The sequence below is a fragment of the Ictalurus punctatus genome, chromosome 2 (genome assembly GCF_001660625.3).
Source record: "Ictalurus punctatus breed USDA103 chromosome 2, Coco_2.0, whole genome shotgun sequence".
Lineage (NCBI taxonomy): Eukaryota > Metazoa > Chordata > Actinopteri > Siluriformes > Ictaluridae > Ictalurus > Ictalurus punctatus.
Genome location: NC_030417.2, coordinates 9,111,622 through 9,129,270, shown reverse-complemented (window position 1 = coordinate 9,129,270; position 17,649 = coordinate 9,111,622). Strand labels below are relative to the sequence as shown.

Genomic DNA, 17,649 nt, shown 5'->3' with positions numbered 1-17,649 from the left:
ATTATCAATCTTAGAATTAAAAAACTGAAGAAAAGAATTACATAGCTGCTGAGAAACAGACAAGGTGGTAACAGCATTAACTTGAAGCAATCTGTTTATGGTTTTGAACAAGTGCCTGGGATTTCCTTGATTGTTTACAATAGCCTGAGAGAAATAAGATGATCTTTCAGTCTCAATTAATGCCCTGTAATCACCCAGAAGATCCTTCCATGGTTGATAGTAGACGTTCAAGCCATTAAGCCATGGTTTATACTCCATTTTCTGACAAGCAGCCATTCTAGCACGCAGACTGTCATTATAACAGGGAACAGAGTGGGCGAATGTAACCTTACTTAATGGGGAGCAAAAGAGTCAAGACTAGTAGCAAGAGCAGAATTTAACTGCAGAACTTTCTCCTCCAGCGATGAGGGCTGCAGACCTCTCAAGGTGGAAACTACAGAGTTGGCGAAAACGGTCTGATCAATAGACTTCCACTTCCAGAAGGTTCTGATAGTAAGTAAAATTTATTTGTATAGCACGTTTCACACAGCAACACTGACCAAAGTGCTGAACAGAGTACAGAAAGTAAAATAGAAACAGAATTAGACCAAATAAAAGCAGACAATAGACAACAGAAAAAATCTATAAAAAAAAATTGTTTAAACAATTAAAAATTTGATCAAAAAGCCTGGTAGAAGAGATATTTTTTAAGCCTATTTTTAAAAGTAGTAATATAAGGTGCAAGGCGGATGTCCAGTGGCAGTTGATTCCATAGACGGGGGGGCAGCAACAGCAAATGCTCTATCCCCCTTTGTTTTTAACCAGGAACGAGGGACATGCAAAAGAAACCTATCAGAAAATCTTAAACATCCGTTTGATGAATGTGGATTAATACGATTCTCAAGATATGAAGGAGCTTGATTATTAAGAGAGTTTTAAAAACAAACACCAGAACCTTAAACTGAATCCTAAAATGATGGTAGGATCATACCTTCAAGGTTTTATACCTTCTTGTCCCAAATTGCACACAGTCTGTGAAAATCTCAGAAAGATGCCAGGAAGAGAGGGCGAAATAGTGGTGGAGACAACAGTATGAGGAGAAGAGAAGGAAACAGGGCCCCATGGCTCCCATCCCTAACCAGGATGTCCGCTTGGACAATGTTACACTGGCAAATAATGTGTGACAAGAAGGGAAAGTGCGGGGTTCCTGGGTACACAGGAACACCTAAAGTGAAAAGTATAACGTACACCTCTGTTTAACAGCAGAAAAGAACTGCTTTTTGAAGTTTCAAACAGAGTAAAATCTCATAACATGAAGTACATTGCATGGCACATTACAGAATACAGAGCTACGCATGTATCAAATCCAGTATTTTCCTTTTTACATAATGATTTGTTGACACTTAAAAAAAAGATTTTATATTGCTTTCTGAGCATTGTTTTATAATCCATGAATTCATGATTTTCCTATGATTCTGTACCATTGTCACACAACTCTGCCCTTGTCACGTCTTGAGACGTAACGCAGATAGGACAGATACAAGTGCAGTTCAACAGTTTTATTAAAGAGAGACACAGCTAGATAAATCCAAATAGTAATCCATAAACGTAATCCAAAACATGCAAAAGGTCAGGCGATCGGTAAACAGGCATAAACGGGGCAAAGCAGGAATCAAGGTCACGTTCACGGAAAACAGGGTCGAGAAACAAAACAAGAAATAAACAATGACTAGGAACTGGGAGCAGAGAACTCGACCCTGAACTCGACCCTGAACTCGACCCTGAACTCTTAACTATTCTAATCTGCTATACTATATTTTACCTAATATTCCACGCCATGTGCTGGGAGGCGCGCTGTATATATGCAAACATAATCAGCGCCTTGATTGCTGACGGCTGACAGCAATCTACACACACGCTAAACAACAGCCAGTGACAGAACTGGGAGGAGACATAACAGAAACATACAAGCACGTGTACAATGTACACAATGTCACGGTTGTCAACAAACGAGAAGCAGGTGCTCGCTCACCTTGCACGTGCACGCGCGCCCACGCCCACATGCTCTCCCGCGCGCTGCTTAAAGGGGAAACCGTGACAGCCCTTAGGCAATGAAAAGATATTTTTCTGGGGGGTTGTCAAAAAAAAAGGTTTTATCAATAAAATGTCCCAAAATAAACCAAAAAATTATTTGGAATCATTTTTATCATGTACCATCAAAATGTGTGCAGTAGAGGGTTAAAAATGGAACCATCTTTGGTTGCTTAGTAACCGTACGTTTTAGAATCGAATCATATCTCGGTTTCAAGTCACTCGGAGTTTCAGAAAGGCTAATGGTTTCTACGAGCAGGTAAACTTCTCCCTATTCAAACACATTTAACATTTTCTTGTTCGACGCTAATAATGATTGACATTTAACGAACTTTTTGTGTTTACGCCGAAATATAATAATAATAATAATAATAATAATAATAATAATAATAATAATAATAGTAGTAGTAGTAGTAGTAGTAGTAATAATAATAATAATAGTCATCTTTCTAGAGCATACATACAACAGTGCAACCACGTCCTATTAAGTAGTTTAAATTTGTTTAAAACATTTTATTATTTATTTATTATTTCATACCCGCCTTAATGATCTAGCTTCTTGTGTGCGCGTGCACGATTGCTAAGACATAAACAAAGTCACAGAGTGCGATATCGGCAATAAACACCGCTATAAAAACCCACTAACGCCTCCTGAGCTAAATATTTCCTGTCCTCCAAAGCTAGAGATGTTCTCCTCTCATCATTTCTTCTGCCTGACCTGCATTGTGTATGTTTTAATCCGGGGTTATGTGCCGTTAGTGAGGTTTATGTGGTTTTCCCTCGCAGTACCGCGCTCTATTCTCTGCGGAGTCTGACTAATTAGCTGAATTTCACACATTCTGTGGTTTATTTCACTTTACAAGAAGTAGTAAGTTTAAAGAAGTTTTTAGTCTGAATTATTGGTGAACCAGTGTGCGAAAACGTCCCAGTTAATCTCCACTGACCGGCTCTAAATTAGGGCTCATTAACGACAAGGTAGGGCTGGGAGTCAACTCCAAAAAGAATCGATTCATCTATTCCAGGCATTTGGGAACCGAGAGTCGAATCCAAAAATAATCGATTCCTATATTCCAGGCATTTGAGGGTCGACTCCAAATCTTTAGACTCTCGATCGCACAGCGACTTTGGCCGCAAATTTAGTGGGGAATCGTGTTGTGTGGAATCGACTCTTGGAATCAATTCTCACCACTTTGACTCGACTGCTACTACAAGGATTTGAACAAGCATGGAGAGGGCAGGGAGAGTCACACCCTCAATTTCCTAACGGGCATCTAAGTGCTTCCACGTTTTTTGTGGGCCCTAAACTGTATCATGCTGGTGGTCCTGCCCAAAGCTTATTTTCATGTTTTCATTATTCCAAAAACAAAACAAAACAAAACAGATCCTTTCTAAGATTTCATCTCATTCAACTTTAAATGTAATTAATAACTCGCAGCAACACAGGGTGTGCATATAACAGTGGTGTTTATTGCAAATACTGTTCATTTGTCACTTCATAACACTGTTGAACAAAATGTGATTCTCAAAGTGCCTGACTTTTATCTGGGATTTATAGAAACACAATTACTGAAATAACTAATGTTTTCTTTTTCTCAATTCAGAGTGTTTTACAAATTTACTGATGGCTCAGAAAGTTAATGTGGAACCTCACCACATTTTTGGTTTGCGCCGGGAAGCGAGAAACAACTTGCTTTTTTTGGACGAGCAAACCATAATTTTCCCAAGCGGAAACAATTGTGTGCTCTACAACGTCCATCAGCGATGGACCAAGTTCATTCCAGGTAAGCCTGCTGAGAGTTTCACTTCCTGTATGACCTTTTTAAAATAACCAGCATTCAAACAATACAAGTCAGTTTCATTAGATATTACATACCATAGGTGTATTTCTCACAACCAAATGTTACTCCACAGGTGCAATGCCATGCCAACAGGGGCCACAGGGCATACAGGCACTGGCTATTAGCCCTGACCGGCGCTACCTGGCTGTATCAGAGCGCAGAGAACAGGGTATCATCACTGTCTATGACATACAAAGCGAGCAGTGCTCCAAGAGACAGGTACTGACAGGCGGCAGTGACCGTATCCATGAGTTTGTCTGCATGGCTTTTTCTGCTGACTCCAAGTACCTGCTGGGCCAGTCTGGAGGACCCGCATGGACCCTCTTCTACTGGGAGTGGGAGAAGAATGAGGTTATTGCCACGGTGACGACCAAAAGGCTTGGCTTTGTCAGTCAGGTAAAATCTTTGAATGTCTTGTAGTTGTAGGTGAAAGTACACTCTGTTAATCCACCCTCATTCATTCATCGTCAGTAACAGATGAAGTAAGAGTCGTGGTGGTATTTGCACTAGCCTGTTGATATTATTTTGAAAACAAGTAGACGTGTGCTTTTAATATTTTCAAGATTATTTTAATTTACATGTCAAATGACAGCATGTGGCTCAAGCAGAGTCTGAAGCCACGTTTCTTATTTAATTATATGTTGATGGTGATAACCATAATATCCTATAATATCCTGTATTTCTTCTTTTAACAAGACCATTTTTCATATTTACTTGTAGCTAGCTTTGTAGTTTACAACATTACGGTATGTGTTCTTGTGCACACTGACAGTGTATTGAGCCAAATGGGAAGCTTCTGATGTACACTAAAATGTCCGCTTTTTTGGCCTTAAAACAAACTACTGTGAATCTATTATTGTGTCTAAGTGAAAGTGTATATAGTGAGTGTTGTCTTTTCTCAATCCCAGGTCAGCTTTAATCCGAAGGACAACACACAGATTTGTGTGAGTGGAAATTATGTCTTCAAGATTTTCACATTAGAGAACAACTCCCTGAATCAGACCAGCTCGTTTGATTTGGACCTAGAAAACATCATGTCCCATGCGTGGATGTCTGAGGACTGCATCATCTTAGGGACAGAAACAGGAAAACTGCTCATGTTCAAAGCCGGACACTGGCACAAGCTGAGGAGGCCTTCTGAGAGGTAGTGTCACGCAATTCACGTAATGGAGGTTAGGACGGATGCAAATGCAGATATGAGTTTTATTATACATGATACAAGCTCATCTGTGAAACATGGTGGAGGTAGTGTCACGGCTTGTGCTTTTGTGGCTCCTTGTAGAACAGGCTCACTAATCTTTATTGATGAGGTAACTCATGATGGTAGCAGCAGAATGAATTCAGAAGTTTATGACCATGTCTATGTTTTACAATTTGGATTTGTCTGCCTGTCTCTCATATAATAATGCTCTTATCTGCATTTGTATCCATCCTAACCTCCATTATGTGAATTACATGACGGGTAGCAATAGAGAGAGATGCAGGGAACCTCTCCAACATGTTCTTGTTCTATATTAATATTATAATGCTTGTATAATCCTACAATATAATTGTGATTGGATTCTCTATGCTTTACATTATCTCCCTCGACAGGCGCATCACTGCCATCACGCAGTACTCTAAAGGCTTTGCCTGTGCAGTTGGGCCAGGGCTAGTTTACCTTTATGAGAAAATAGAGGAGTACAGCTACAGGAACACTAAACAATTAAGAGTGAGTGCATTCATATGTAACATTTGGCAGAAGTTTTTATATGAGGCAGCTTACACAGTGAGGTAGCTGAGCATGATTATGGTTAAGGGTCTTGCTGGAGAACCTACCTGAGCATGAATGGAAATAATCACTAAGGACTGTGCCCATCTGATCTGCAGATTCCTCAGGACCCCTGCAGCAGTCAGCCGAGTCAGTTGGAGCAGCAGGAGATCACAACAATATGCCTGAGTCCATTAGAGGAGACGCTGGCCATAAGCACACGCCAAGGTCAAATCTACCATGTCAGCCTCGCCTCGCCCGAGATTAGCCAGGTAACAAGCAAGAAAGGGTGTGCTGAGTATACAGTAATAAAGAGAGACATTTACACCAGGTTTTTCTTCTAGTATAAAAAGGGCATCTTAAAAAAGACTGTTTTGTCCCTTCTGCTGTAATGAAATTCACTGTACTGAACCACTGTATATTTGTCCAGAGTAAGCAGGCCAACTTCGAGTTCCTGTTTCACTCTGTTCACTCAGGGAGCATCACCGGTCTGTCCACCTGCTCCTCCAAACCCCTCTTCGCCACCTGCTCCAAAGACCATTCCGTGCGCATCTGGAACTACAAAACCAAGTAGGAGCTGTTAATGTTTTATTTACATAGCAATCTTTCTCATACTCAAGGCCACCAACGATGATTACACACACTAGACATAAAATTAAAAGAAGTTACGAAGGGATAAATAAATTTATTTATTTATTTTTTAAATAGAAAATAATATATTCATTATATCATCATCTGGCTAGAAAATCTCACTCAATTTGATGCTGTTTCTGGGAAGTGGAGAAATATCATATTTTGTCCAGTCATTGTATAACTGGTACTCTGTGTGCATAATCCAAAACCATCACAGCATTATCAGACATGAGTACCAAAATGTCCATAGTTCTAATTTCCTGTGACAGTTTTCTGACTGTATGGTGCTGTCTTTTTTTTTTTTCTTTCTGCAGGTCTCTGGAGCTGCATAAGGTGTTTCTTGAAGAGCCGAAGTGTATCTCATTGCATCCAGATGGCCTCTCCATCCTGGTGGGCTTCCCTGCTAAAGTCTGCCTCATGAATGTGTTGTTTGACGAATTCCGCACTGTCCAGGAGTTCGACATTTACAACTGCAATGAGGTGGGTACATGTCATAACATTTTCTGTGTTAACACTGAGACAGAGCAACAAGGGACACTTGGATTGAGATTTTATGATTCTATGCAAGTTGGGTATAAAGCAGTAATGTGACAAATCCAAAAGACTGATCCCAGTAAAATGCCATAAACGATTCCTACAGTGCAGGTTGTCTTTTGTCTTTGCTTTCTTCCCCTGTTCAACTGGTGTTAAAAAAATGGAAGAAGCAGTACATTTTACAGTTGTGTATATATTTTGTGTACACACACAAAAAGTGACAACAAGTATGTTATCAATTAATTCCCTCAAATAAGATCTCATAATATGATAAGTCTGTAATTAAAACATGCATAGAGGACAGCACTAATATAATCATTATTAGATGTTCGTTCTGAAGTGTTATTATCTGAATGAACAGCACGGACACACAATTAACACAAACTGAAACCGTACTTTTTCAAATAAAGTAATGGAGTGCTCGATTTATGTGTGTCCACAGTGTGTGTTCAGCCATGATGGGAACATGTTCGCTGCTGTCAGCGATAACCTGATAAACATCTGCAACATCAGCACAGGAGAAAAAGTGGACCTGAATGGCCACATTAATAAGGTCAGTATATTTTATCAGCTAACCTGACAGGATTCCTCTTTATCTCAAATCAGAGGTGGCTACAGGGATTAAAAAAGTCACTCATATATTTTTATAAAAGTGTAAATAAAAATATCTGGAAAATAATAAGACCATTAATAAATATCCATGACTCAGATAACCTGTTCTGACTCTTCAGGTGCAGTCGGTGATGTGGAGCGAAGATGATCGTCGTCTGGCGTCGTGTGGTATGGACGGCTCAGTATATGAGTGGAACGCTCTGAACGGCGCCTGTGAGTCCTTTAAGAATGTGGAGAAATCATGTACCTACACGGATGTGATGTTCTCGCCCGACACTGGGAGCGTCCTCACTGTAGGCAGCAATTTGACACCGAATGAGCTCCGAGATGAACAGGCAAGTTAAGAAAACATATGAATCATATGTATATTTGACTCTGGGAAAGGTGGATAGAGGTACAATTACAGCAGCTCAACTGCACAGCACATAATGAACAAAGACTTTAATCTACACACTCACTGCAAGATTCAAGCTTCATGTTTTAAAGCCTAAAGTGATTCATTCTCTGTATGTGTTTGGACAGAATTACTTGATTGTATGTGTTTTTGTTTGCATTTAGATCCTAAGGGAAATGATCTCCATGACTCACTCCGGCCAAGCACTCTTTGTTGGTACTGCTGTTGGTACTGTAAGAGTCATGCAGTACCCGTTAGAAAAGGAGAAATCCTGGACAGAGTATCAGGCGCATTCTGGTCCCATCACCAAAGTATGTGTGTTTTCTGTTGGTGTCATGATGATGTGCAACGTAAGAGTTAATGACCAAAGAAACATCCTGATATCAGAAAATAAGCGAGAAAGAATAGAATGAGTCTGTTATTTCCTTGGCTATGTGTGCTTTCTCCTGACTGAGTGATTTATTTAGCTTATGATGGTTATATCTGTTCTTGTTGCTTTTTTACTTTTCTAATCTCTCCAATTCACCATTTTTTCTTTTGTTGTATACACAGATGGTCATCACGCCCGATGATCAGTATCTTCTGACTGCCTCAGAGGACAGCTCTGTCCTGATCTGGAGGATCACTGACCAGGAGAGACAAACGCTGGCTGTAGTAAAAGAAATACATTATACTGAAGAGGTCCTCTGTACAAAGGCCTATGTGGAGGAAAAGGTAAATATGACCATAAGCTGCATAATCTTTGAAACTGATGGAGTGATGTTTCCCTTATAGCAAGTAGTACCTTTCACAGTGGTGCACTGGGTAGCATTGCTGCCTCACAGGTCCAGGGCCCTTGGTTCAGTCCAGGGGCCAAGTATGATACTAAATCTTTGCTTTGATGTCCAGCCTCTGATATTTTCCTGTGTTCATTTCTGTCATCACCCAGGACCAGAGTGCTTATGCACAAATGGAGTTGCTGAAGGAGGAGCAGGAGCGCAAGCTAAATCAGAATCACATGGACTATGAGAAGAAGATTAATAAAGTCAAGCAGAATTTCCTCCAGCAGATTGAGTCTCTGAAAGGCCTGATCCAGGTTAGAACTTGAGATCTCCGTCTGATAATTTAGCTGTAAGGCCTTATTAGTGAGACAAGGACAGTAGATAGTGATTAGTTTGATTAGTGATAGGTTGATGTAACACATTTTAGACAGTCATATAATTTCATTTCATAAATTGATTCTTCTTAAAGTTATCAAATGATTTGAATGTATTTTTGAGCAACAGTTATCAAATGAGTACAAAGTAGCATTAGATATTGATGAATAAATAATTCAATAAAAATGGTATATATCTCACTGTAGATGCTGAATGCTGAAAAGGAGGAAGAGAAGGTCTCTCAGGAGAAGGCCCTGACTGAGATAATGGAAAAACATGCCAAAGAGCTGCAGGATCAGGGTAAATACACTCACAAAATCTATACACTATAACAGTACAGTATCTCTTCACATTTCACTGCACAGAATGGCTTGTGTATACTTAACCTTAAAACCCAAACTCTGTTGAGTATGTCATTGGCCTTAGGCTCTACTGAAGTTCAGCTGCAGTAGAGAAATGTATTAATAAAATATAACCATTTTTTTTCCTCAGCTTAAAACAGTATGTGATTTAAAATACATGGCTAATTTTGTTCCCAGAACATAAGCACAAAAGCCAGATGTTTAAAGCCTTCCAGAAACATGTTGAGCTGAAGCAGAGAATGCAGAGCATGCAGCATAACTATGAGGAGAAACTGCATGAGCAAGAGGACAACCATTTATGTACCATGATGAACATGAAACGGGCCTGTGATGACAGGCTGCGGGATGTAAGGGAGTCATACTGCTGTTTTGCTTTCTGTTAGGATCCTGTTTCCTCATCTCCAGACCACACCTCTGATCATTATTGTTATCTGTATCTCATTTTGTAATTTGTTGTTTGTTTCCTTTTTTAAGTTCTAGTACTCCTAATTCCTTTCCCTAGTATTCTTACTAGTTTTACTGGTATTAATATATTAGTGCCCAATTTGACACATATTGCACTAGATAGGGTGCCTACACTAAGAGAACCAGAGACACAGTAACCATTAATAGTGAAGATATAGTTGGCATCATTGTACCCTCTGTAGTTAACTATTGGACTATGATATACTTGATGCATGCATGAACCAGCTTATTTTATAAAATCCACTACACGGGGAATAGGGATCCAATTTCAATCAAGCCTTAGTATGAGTAATTTGGAGTGTTTACTCTGTAGTGTGCATCACCTTCTCCATCTTCTATTTACAGCAACAGGACAAGTTGCAGCAGACTGAAGAGAGGCTGAAGGAACTGCAGGGGAAAGTTGACTCTGAGTCCAAATATATCTTCCCACAATACGATCAGGAGCTCCAGGAAGAGAAGGAGACCAGCAGGCAGCTGGAATATGAGTTGGAGAATCAGGTGCGTGGTTTGAGATTTGTGTATATTAGCTGTGGAATATTTTTTTTTAATGTAATAATAATGTAATCAAATAGTACTTTTAATATATGGTATTTACCCAATAACTTCACATTTTTAAAGAACAATATAGTTTAAAACTTATTTGAGTTGCACAGAAATAGGTGACAAATACAGTATCTCACAAAAGTGAGTACACCCCTCACATTTTTGTAAATATTTGATTATAGCTTTACATGTGACAACACTGAAGAAATGACACTTTGCTACAAGGTAAAGTAGTGAGTGTACAGCTTGTGTAACAGTGTAAATTTGCTGTCCTCTCAAAATAACTCAACACACAGCCATTAATGTCTATACCACTGGCAATAAAAGTAAGTACACCCTAAGTGAAAATGTCCAAATTGGGCCCAAAGTGTCAATATTTTGTGTGGCCACCATTATTTTCCAGCACTGCCTTAACCCTCTTGGGCCAGGAGTTCACCAGAGCTTCACAGGTTGCCACTGGAGTCCTCTTCCACTCCCCCATGAAGAAATCACGGAGCTGGTGGATGTTTGAGACCTTTTGGTCCTCCACCTTCTGTTTGAGGATGCCCCACAGATGCTCAATAGGGTTTAGGTCTGGAGACATGCTTGGCCAGACCATCACCTTCAACCTCAGCTTCTTTAGCAAGGCAGTGGTAGTCTTGGAGGTGTGTTTGGGGTCGTTATCATGCTGGAATACTGCATACTGATCATGTTCTGCTTCAGTATGTCACAGTACATGTTGGCATTCATGGTTCCCTCAATAAATAGACGTATGAGTGCTGCCAGCATTGCTGCAGAGGTTGAAGGGGTGGGGGGTCAGCCTGTCAGTGCTCAGACCATAGGCTGCACACTGCATCAAATTGGTCTGCATGGCTGTCTTCCCAGAAGGAAGCCTCTTCTAAAGATGATGCACAAGAAAGTCCGCAAACAGTTTGCTGAAGACAAGCAGACTAAGGACATCGATTATAAGACCAAGATAATCTTATTTGGTTCAGATGGTGTCAAGCAAGTTTGGCGGCAACCAGGTTAGGAGTACAAAGACAAGTGTGTCTTGCCTACAGTCAAGCATGGTGGTGGGAGTGTCATGGTCTGGGGCTGCATGAGTGCTGCCGGCACTGGGGAGCTACAGTTCATTGAGGGAACCATGAATGCCAACATGTACTGTGACACACTGAAGCAGAGCATGATCCCCTCCCTTCAGAGACTGGGCTGCAGGGCAGTATTCCAGCATGATAACGACCCCAAACACAACTCCAAGGTGACCACTGCCTTGCTAAAAAAGCTGAGGGTGAAGGTGATGGACTAAACCCTATTGAGCATCTGTGGGGCATCCTCAAACGGAAGGTGGAGGAGCACAATGCCTCTAACATCCACGAGCTCCGTGATGTCCTCATGGAGGAGTGGAAGAGGACTCCAGTGGCAACCTGTAAAGCTCTGGTGAATTCCATGCCCAAGAGTGTTAAGGCAGTGCTAGAAAATAATGGTGGCCACACAAAATTTTGACACTTTGGGCCCAATTTGGACATTTTCACTTAGTATTCACTGTGTACTTCAATTTTGTACTCAATTTTCACTTTGTTATTTTGAGGGGACAGCAGATTTACACTGTTACACAAGGTGTACACTCACTACTTTACATTGTAGCAAAGTGTCATTTCTTCAGTGTTGTCACATGAAAAGCTATAATCAAATATTTACAAAAACGTGAGGGGTGTACTCACTTTTGTGAGATACTGTATGTAATGTTAGGTAAATATGCATCTGGCTGTGATTATTTAGCATTTTGTTTGCACCATTTTCAGTGCAGTAGTTCACATGTGGTCATGGTGATTAGGTCCACTTTCCAATTCTATTAACAGGATTAGCAGAGTGAATGACCACAACGTGCTGTTTTTCAATATTTTCCCATTTGCTATGTGTAGAAATGTCTTACCATGTTTTAAAATTCATGTCAGCACCACCATTGTCAATCATGATACACTTTGATCCACCTTTGTGTAATTAACATGTGTGCATGTGTTTGTTTTAAGACGATGCAGTTCTGCAAAATAAAAGAAGAGATACAGGACCAGTGCCTTCGGATCAGTCAGGTATGATGATGACGATGATGATGATGATGATGACGATTAATGGGTAGCTGATCAGAAGGTGTTTTTATTTTAGCTTCAGGTTAAGGTAGAGGAGATGAACAGCAAAAACAAGGAGACAAATCAGAAACTGAAAATACAGGAACAGGTTCTGAAGCAGATACTGAAAATACTGGAACAAGAGCTGTGCACAGAGAGGAAGAGGGTTGGTTTCACCACAATATGCTTTGTTTATGATTAATAATTATTATTTAGATCTTATAGTTATTTGTAACATGCAGTGAGTGAAAGGATGCAAATGTATAAACTAAATTAGGTAATGATTAGGACTTTTCCAGTAATCAAGTTCACAGCAAGGGTCAAATCATAGGCAGGCAATAAGTACAATAAAACTTTGCAAACATACATTGCAATAAAAGGGTATAAATAGAATATGTACTCATAGCCTAACATAAAACTGATGACCACAGTAGGAAAACAAACTAATCACAAGATGGGGTGGGGACAGAACCAAAACCTAGACATGCGAACATGGTGCTCATTGCATATTGGGGAACTTAATATTGTAGTATTAATATATTTTATTTCTATATATATATATATATATATATATATATATATCAGTGATAATGCCTCACAGAGATGGGTTGAAAATGTAATGCAACCAACGGCAAAATATACAGGAATCTAGGATCTGAGTCCAAAAGAGGGGGAAATAATTATTTTTTTATTCCAAGTTACCTGCACAACAGTTCCTATTTAATTGTGTTTTGTCAGAATCCTAACTGAATTACTTTAAATGACAGGATTCAACATATTACATATTACTCATATTACAGGAGATATTGATAATAAGCATTACAATTTAACAACCGGTGGCACTTTTTGTAATATCTTTGTTTCCACAGGTCATAAACCTGAACACTCTGGTGAAGAGGATGAAGGCCGACATTCAATACTGCTCAAGCTTCATCCAGCAGCCGAAGATGCTGAAGGAGAACTTCATAAAACTCCACAAGTCCTACAATCATGAAGCAGATGTGAGGATTAATACGCATGCACGCACACACACACACACACACACACACACACACACTGTCCAGTGTACTTATACCTGACTGAGTGTGATGACTGCATTAGGTGAGAGTTGGAGTGAAGGCGGGGGACGTACAAGAGCACAGCAGGCAGAGGGAGCGCCTGCAGAGGACAGTGGTTTCTCAGAAGAAACGCCAAGCTATGGAAACCAAAACTCAGCCAGCAGATTGCTCCAAGATCCTGACGGTAATGTGGATTTCTTATCAGAGTTTTTGCCTGATTCAGGTTTTTTTTTTGTGTGTGAAAAGCACCTTAGGTAGCATCTCCTTCTCCATGTTCACTTTACAGCAACAGGACAAGATGCTGCAGGAGGTGACGAAGTCTGCTAAAACCGAAATCAAGCAACTGCAGAACAGTATTCAAGAGAAAAAACAGATGTTTAAAAATGTGAGGAGTGTAACAGTATGACAGTATATAGGATTTTATACAGCATCTACATTGTCAGACACTGGAAGGCTAGAATTGAGTAATGCGTCAATTAAAGCCTAACAAAGTAACTTAAGTTAAAATTAAATACAAGTTTTAAAGGGGAAAGGTGTACAAACTTTTGCCTTTTGTTTTTATTTTAGCTCGAGGCTGAGGTGGAGGAGATCAAGAGCAAGAACAAGACCATGCAAGAACTGAAGCAGAAGCTGGAAATGAAAGAAAAAGAGCTGTGTACAGAGAGGCAGAGGGTTTGCTTCACCACAATATGCTTTGTTTATGATTAATAATAGTTACTAAGACAAGCGGACATGCCACTCATTGCTCATTGGGGAACTAGCAACTATGCCTCACAGACACTGTTTGAAAAGTAATACATGCAACCAAAAGCAAATATAAAGGACTTCGAAACTAGGAACTGAGTCCTAAAGAGGGGAAAATTTAAGAAAAAAGTTTCATTCCACGTCACCTGCACGATAGTTCCTATTTAATTGTGTTTTGACAAACGTCCAGATTGAATGACTCAGTATTGCAGTGCCAGGGTTCAGCATGTATTTATTACTAATTTTATTGGTGATACAGATAATAAACACTACAACATTGGCACCGGTGGTTAAATTGTAATGTCTTTCCTCAGGTCAAAAAGATGAACACTCTGGTGAAGAGGATGAAGGCAGACATCCAAAACTGCTCAAGCTTCACCCAGCATCCGAAGAAGCTGAAGGAGAACTTCACAAAACTCCACAAAAGCTACACCCAGGAAGCACATGTGAGATTAACACACACACACACACACACACACACACACACATACATATACATATATATATATATATATATATATATATATATATATATATATATATATATATATATATATATATATAAAATACACACACACATACACTGACACAAAAACACACACACAGTGTACTTATACCTGACTGAGTGTGATGACTGCACTAGGTGAGAGTTGGAGTGAAGGCGGGGGACGTGCAAGAGCATACCAGGCAGAGGGAGCGCCTGCAGAGGACAGTGGTCTCTCAGAAGGACAGCCAGGCTATGAAGGCCAAAATTCAGTCAGCATATTGCTTCAAGATCCTGACGGTATGATGGCTTTCTTATCAGCATTTTTGCCTGATTCAGGTTTTCTTCGGGAATCTGTCACTGTGTGTCTGTCACTTACTCAGGTTCTCCATAAGGGTGTGTGCTTACTCCACTAGCTTCTGTGTTCATAATTGTTCAAAAGCAGGAAACTGGCATGAATGCACAGCAGTAGATTCTGAGGAATGGATGCATGTTTGCTTTTAAATATTGCTTGTATAACAACCTGAGATGGCCCAAGCCAAGTCATGAATTTTCAGTGTTTACTAAAGATTGCTGATAATAATTGTAAGTGTACAGTAACTTGGAGAAAATCGAGTTATGTTGGAACCCAGTAGACTTCTAAAATAGCTTCTATTTTCTGACTGACAAAATGTGCAAAATCATTGCTACTAAGATCTGGGGGAATTCATTTGTTAGTTTTAAAACTGTACTAATTAAGAACCCAGTCTTATTTTTAGTGTCTTCTATGGAAAGCCATATGTCATTATTCATGTGTATCATCACACTGTTTTAAGTTATAAACAATGTTTTCTAATTGCCGCCAGGCGTTAAGTTAGCGTCATTTCATAAGCATATTAATTTACATAGGGTGATGCTACATCCCCACTGATAGGTGTCAGTATGGAAACCAAAAAGCAAAAACCGCATCTTAAAAAAAATCCTACATTTGGCTCATTGTCACAGACAGAAACATAAACATAGATAGGTCAAGTAAAAAAATGTCTTCACAAAATAATTTTTGAACACATCTGACTGAGATTAGGGATTGTATCAATGCATAACTTGACCCTTTGCTGGTGGTATCAGAGAATGGAGATGATGGTAGACAGGTAGTGTAGAACACATTGCATGTGTAGGCAAACTGATGTGCTTATAAACGCAACTTGTTTTCTCAGCTGCATTTATATTATGTGCTCATCAGCTCAGTACAGTAAGACAAGTTAAGTGCTTTAGAATGTCCACAGAAAACATCAAGCTCATGCCTTAAGCGGTACACTTTTTTGAAAGCTCAAACACAAATCACATTTCTATTTTAAAATATTAACTAAAGTAATTGTCTGTCATTCGTACTTTATTTATGAATTAATCCAGGTCCTATTTGTAATAGTGTAGTGATTTTCCTCTAGTTGTGTGGATTTACTTATATAATCATAGGTCAAAGGTTAGGTATTATACAATCTTTGCTTTTTGTGAAATCCTGTACGTAATCAGTGAGAAAATGCATGTACCCATTAATTTAACTTCAATTATAATTCTACAGTACATTTTGTGTTTATTTTTTACCCCAGAGGGAACCTCTCCACCGCTTACCTTGGAGAAAATTCTAGCCTTTACATCAGGATCCACTGCCATTCCTCGACTGGGGTTTCCCAGTTTCTGCACCATACATATCTACATTTACCCATCAAGATGTGAAGAATAAAGAATGTTCATAAAGAGTGGTCTGTGAGTGGTGCATGAATATATCTCCTCTTCAATCGGACATAATTTGTTTTAACCGGACATTTTTTGGTACTTGCACATTAGGGATGTCACGAGAACCGATACTTCGGTACCAAGTCGGTATCAACATTCTTAAAATGTGATGGTACTTGTTTTTCTGCAGTATCATTGGTAATGAATGTACCAAGGTTGCAATTCTTTCGTGACTGATGGTGTCAGCAAATATGCGTAAGAGTTTTAGTCAGTCCAGAAGTGCTAAAAAAAAAGGAATGCCTACAAGCACACAGGAAAAACTACAGAAGATGACAACTTTAGCTTCGCCCTGACTTGTTAAGAGGAAAGGTGGTTTGAAATATGGAAAATTTGAGGCGAATGACAACAAATATAATTGATGCTCTGAATTCGGTGTGTAACCGATGCTATCATTAATTTCAAAGCGATGAAACACCTCGAATTTGGCAAAGCACCTGAAAGACCCCCTATATTATGTTTTGTTTGAGGCAGCTGGCATTGTGGCCGTGAAACCAGCTAATGTTATGCTCCATGTAATGTTAGCGATAGCCAGTTATTTGTTAATGACGTTAACGCTAGAGAAATCGTTTGTAAAAATCATGCTATCATAATTATGCTATCATAATAATTTGGTGCATACATAAAGATTACTGACTACTATGACTTAGTGACCCCGAGATCTGCCTCGACCATTGAAGCCTTGAATGGGGTATTTTTAATCAATAAGAATTGCTGTGTCCCTAGATTTAGAATTAAAATTAGAGTGATACAACTGACCTACCCACTTGCTTTAGAATCTAAAATGATCTGTTTTACATAAATGGTGTCCAGTAGGAAGGCAAGCCCCACTTTAATTTGTTTCATGTAAAGGTACTTTTCTATGTTTGACAAGGTGATTTAAGGACTTGACATTCCAAGTAATAAAATATATATTGCAGCCTGCTGACCTGTATTAATCTTTTTAAATGATTAATTTAACAACAAAAACAAGACCTGAGCAAGTACAACACTGGCTCCTCCTCTAATTTAACACGAAGTAAATAAAAGGAAAAAGGTGCAAAATAGAAATCTGGTGCAGGTGACTCCCCTCCCCTGTCACCTAACAAAAAGTGAGCCTTGAACCCACTGAAAGACATTCACACATTTAAGTGCTTTTTATGGAGAAA

At 39.4% G+C, this 17,649-nt stretch overlaps 1 protein-coding gene across 3 annotated transcripts; it reads left to right on the top strand.

Annotated features, from left to right (window-relative positions):
* Nucleotides 1-2,023: 2,023 nt before the first annotated feature.
* LOC108273918 (cilia- and flagella-associated protein 57) lies at nt 2,024-16,598 on the top strand. 3 transcript variants are annotated; one of them, XM_017483613.3, is made up of 25 exons: nt 2,024-2,329; nt 3,672-3,851; nt 3,982-4,304; nt 4,817-5,052; nt 5,502-5,619; nt 5,778-5,930; nt 6,089-6,228; nt 6,606-6,771; nt 7,268-7,378; nt 7,557-7,772; nt 7,996-8,142; nt 8,384-8,545; nt 8,760-8,906; nt 9,174-9,267; nt 9,507-9,676; nt 10,140-10,292; nt 12,347-12,406; nt 12,480-12,608; nt 13,312-13,443; nt 13,544-13,684; nt 13,787-13,885; nt 14,068-14,172; nt 14,559-14,690; nt 14,888-15,028; nt 16,318-16,598. In XM_017483613.3, exons 2-25 carry the CDS (start codon nt 3,692-3,694, stop codon nt 16,354-16,356), a joined length of 3,474 nt encoding a protein of 1,157 aa, XP_017339102.1. In that variant the 5' UTR covers nt 2,024-2,329; nt 3,672-3,691; the 3' UTR covers nt 16,357-16,598. The 3 variants fall into 3 exon arrangements, with proteins under 3 accessions (XP_017339102.1, XP_017339117.1, XP_017339112.1); XM_017483623.3 differs by lacking the exon at nt 2,024-2,329 and adding an exon at nt 2,698-2,797; XM_017483628.3 differs by lacking the exon at nt 12,480-12,608 and having other exon boundaries at nt 2,025-2,329; nt 16,318-16,596.
* Nucleotides 16,599-17,649: the final 1,051 nt, after the last annotated feature.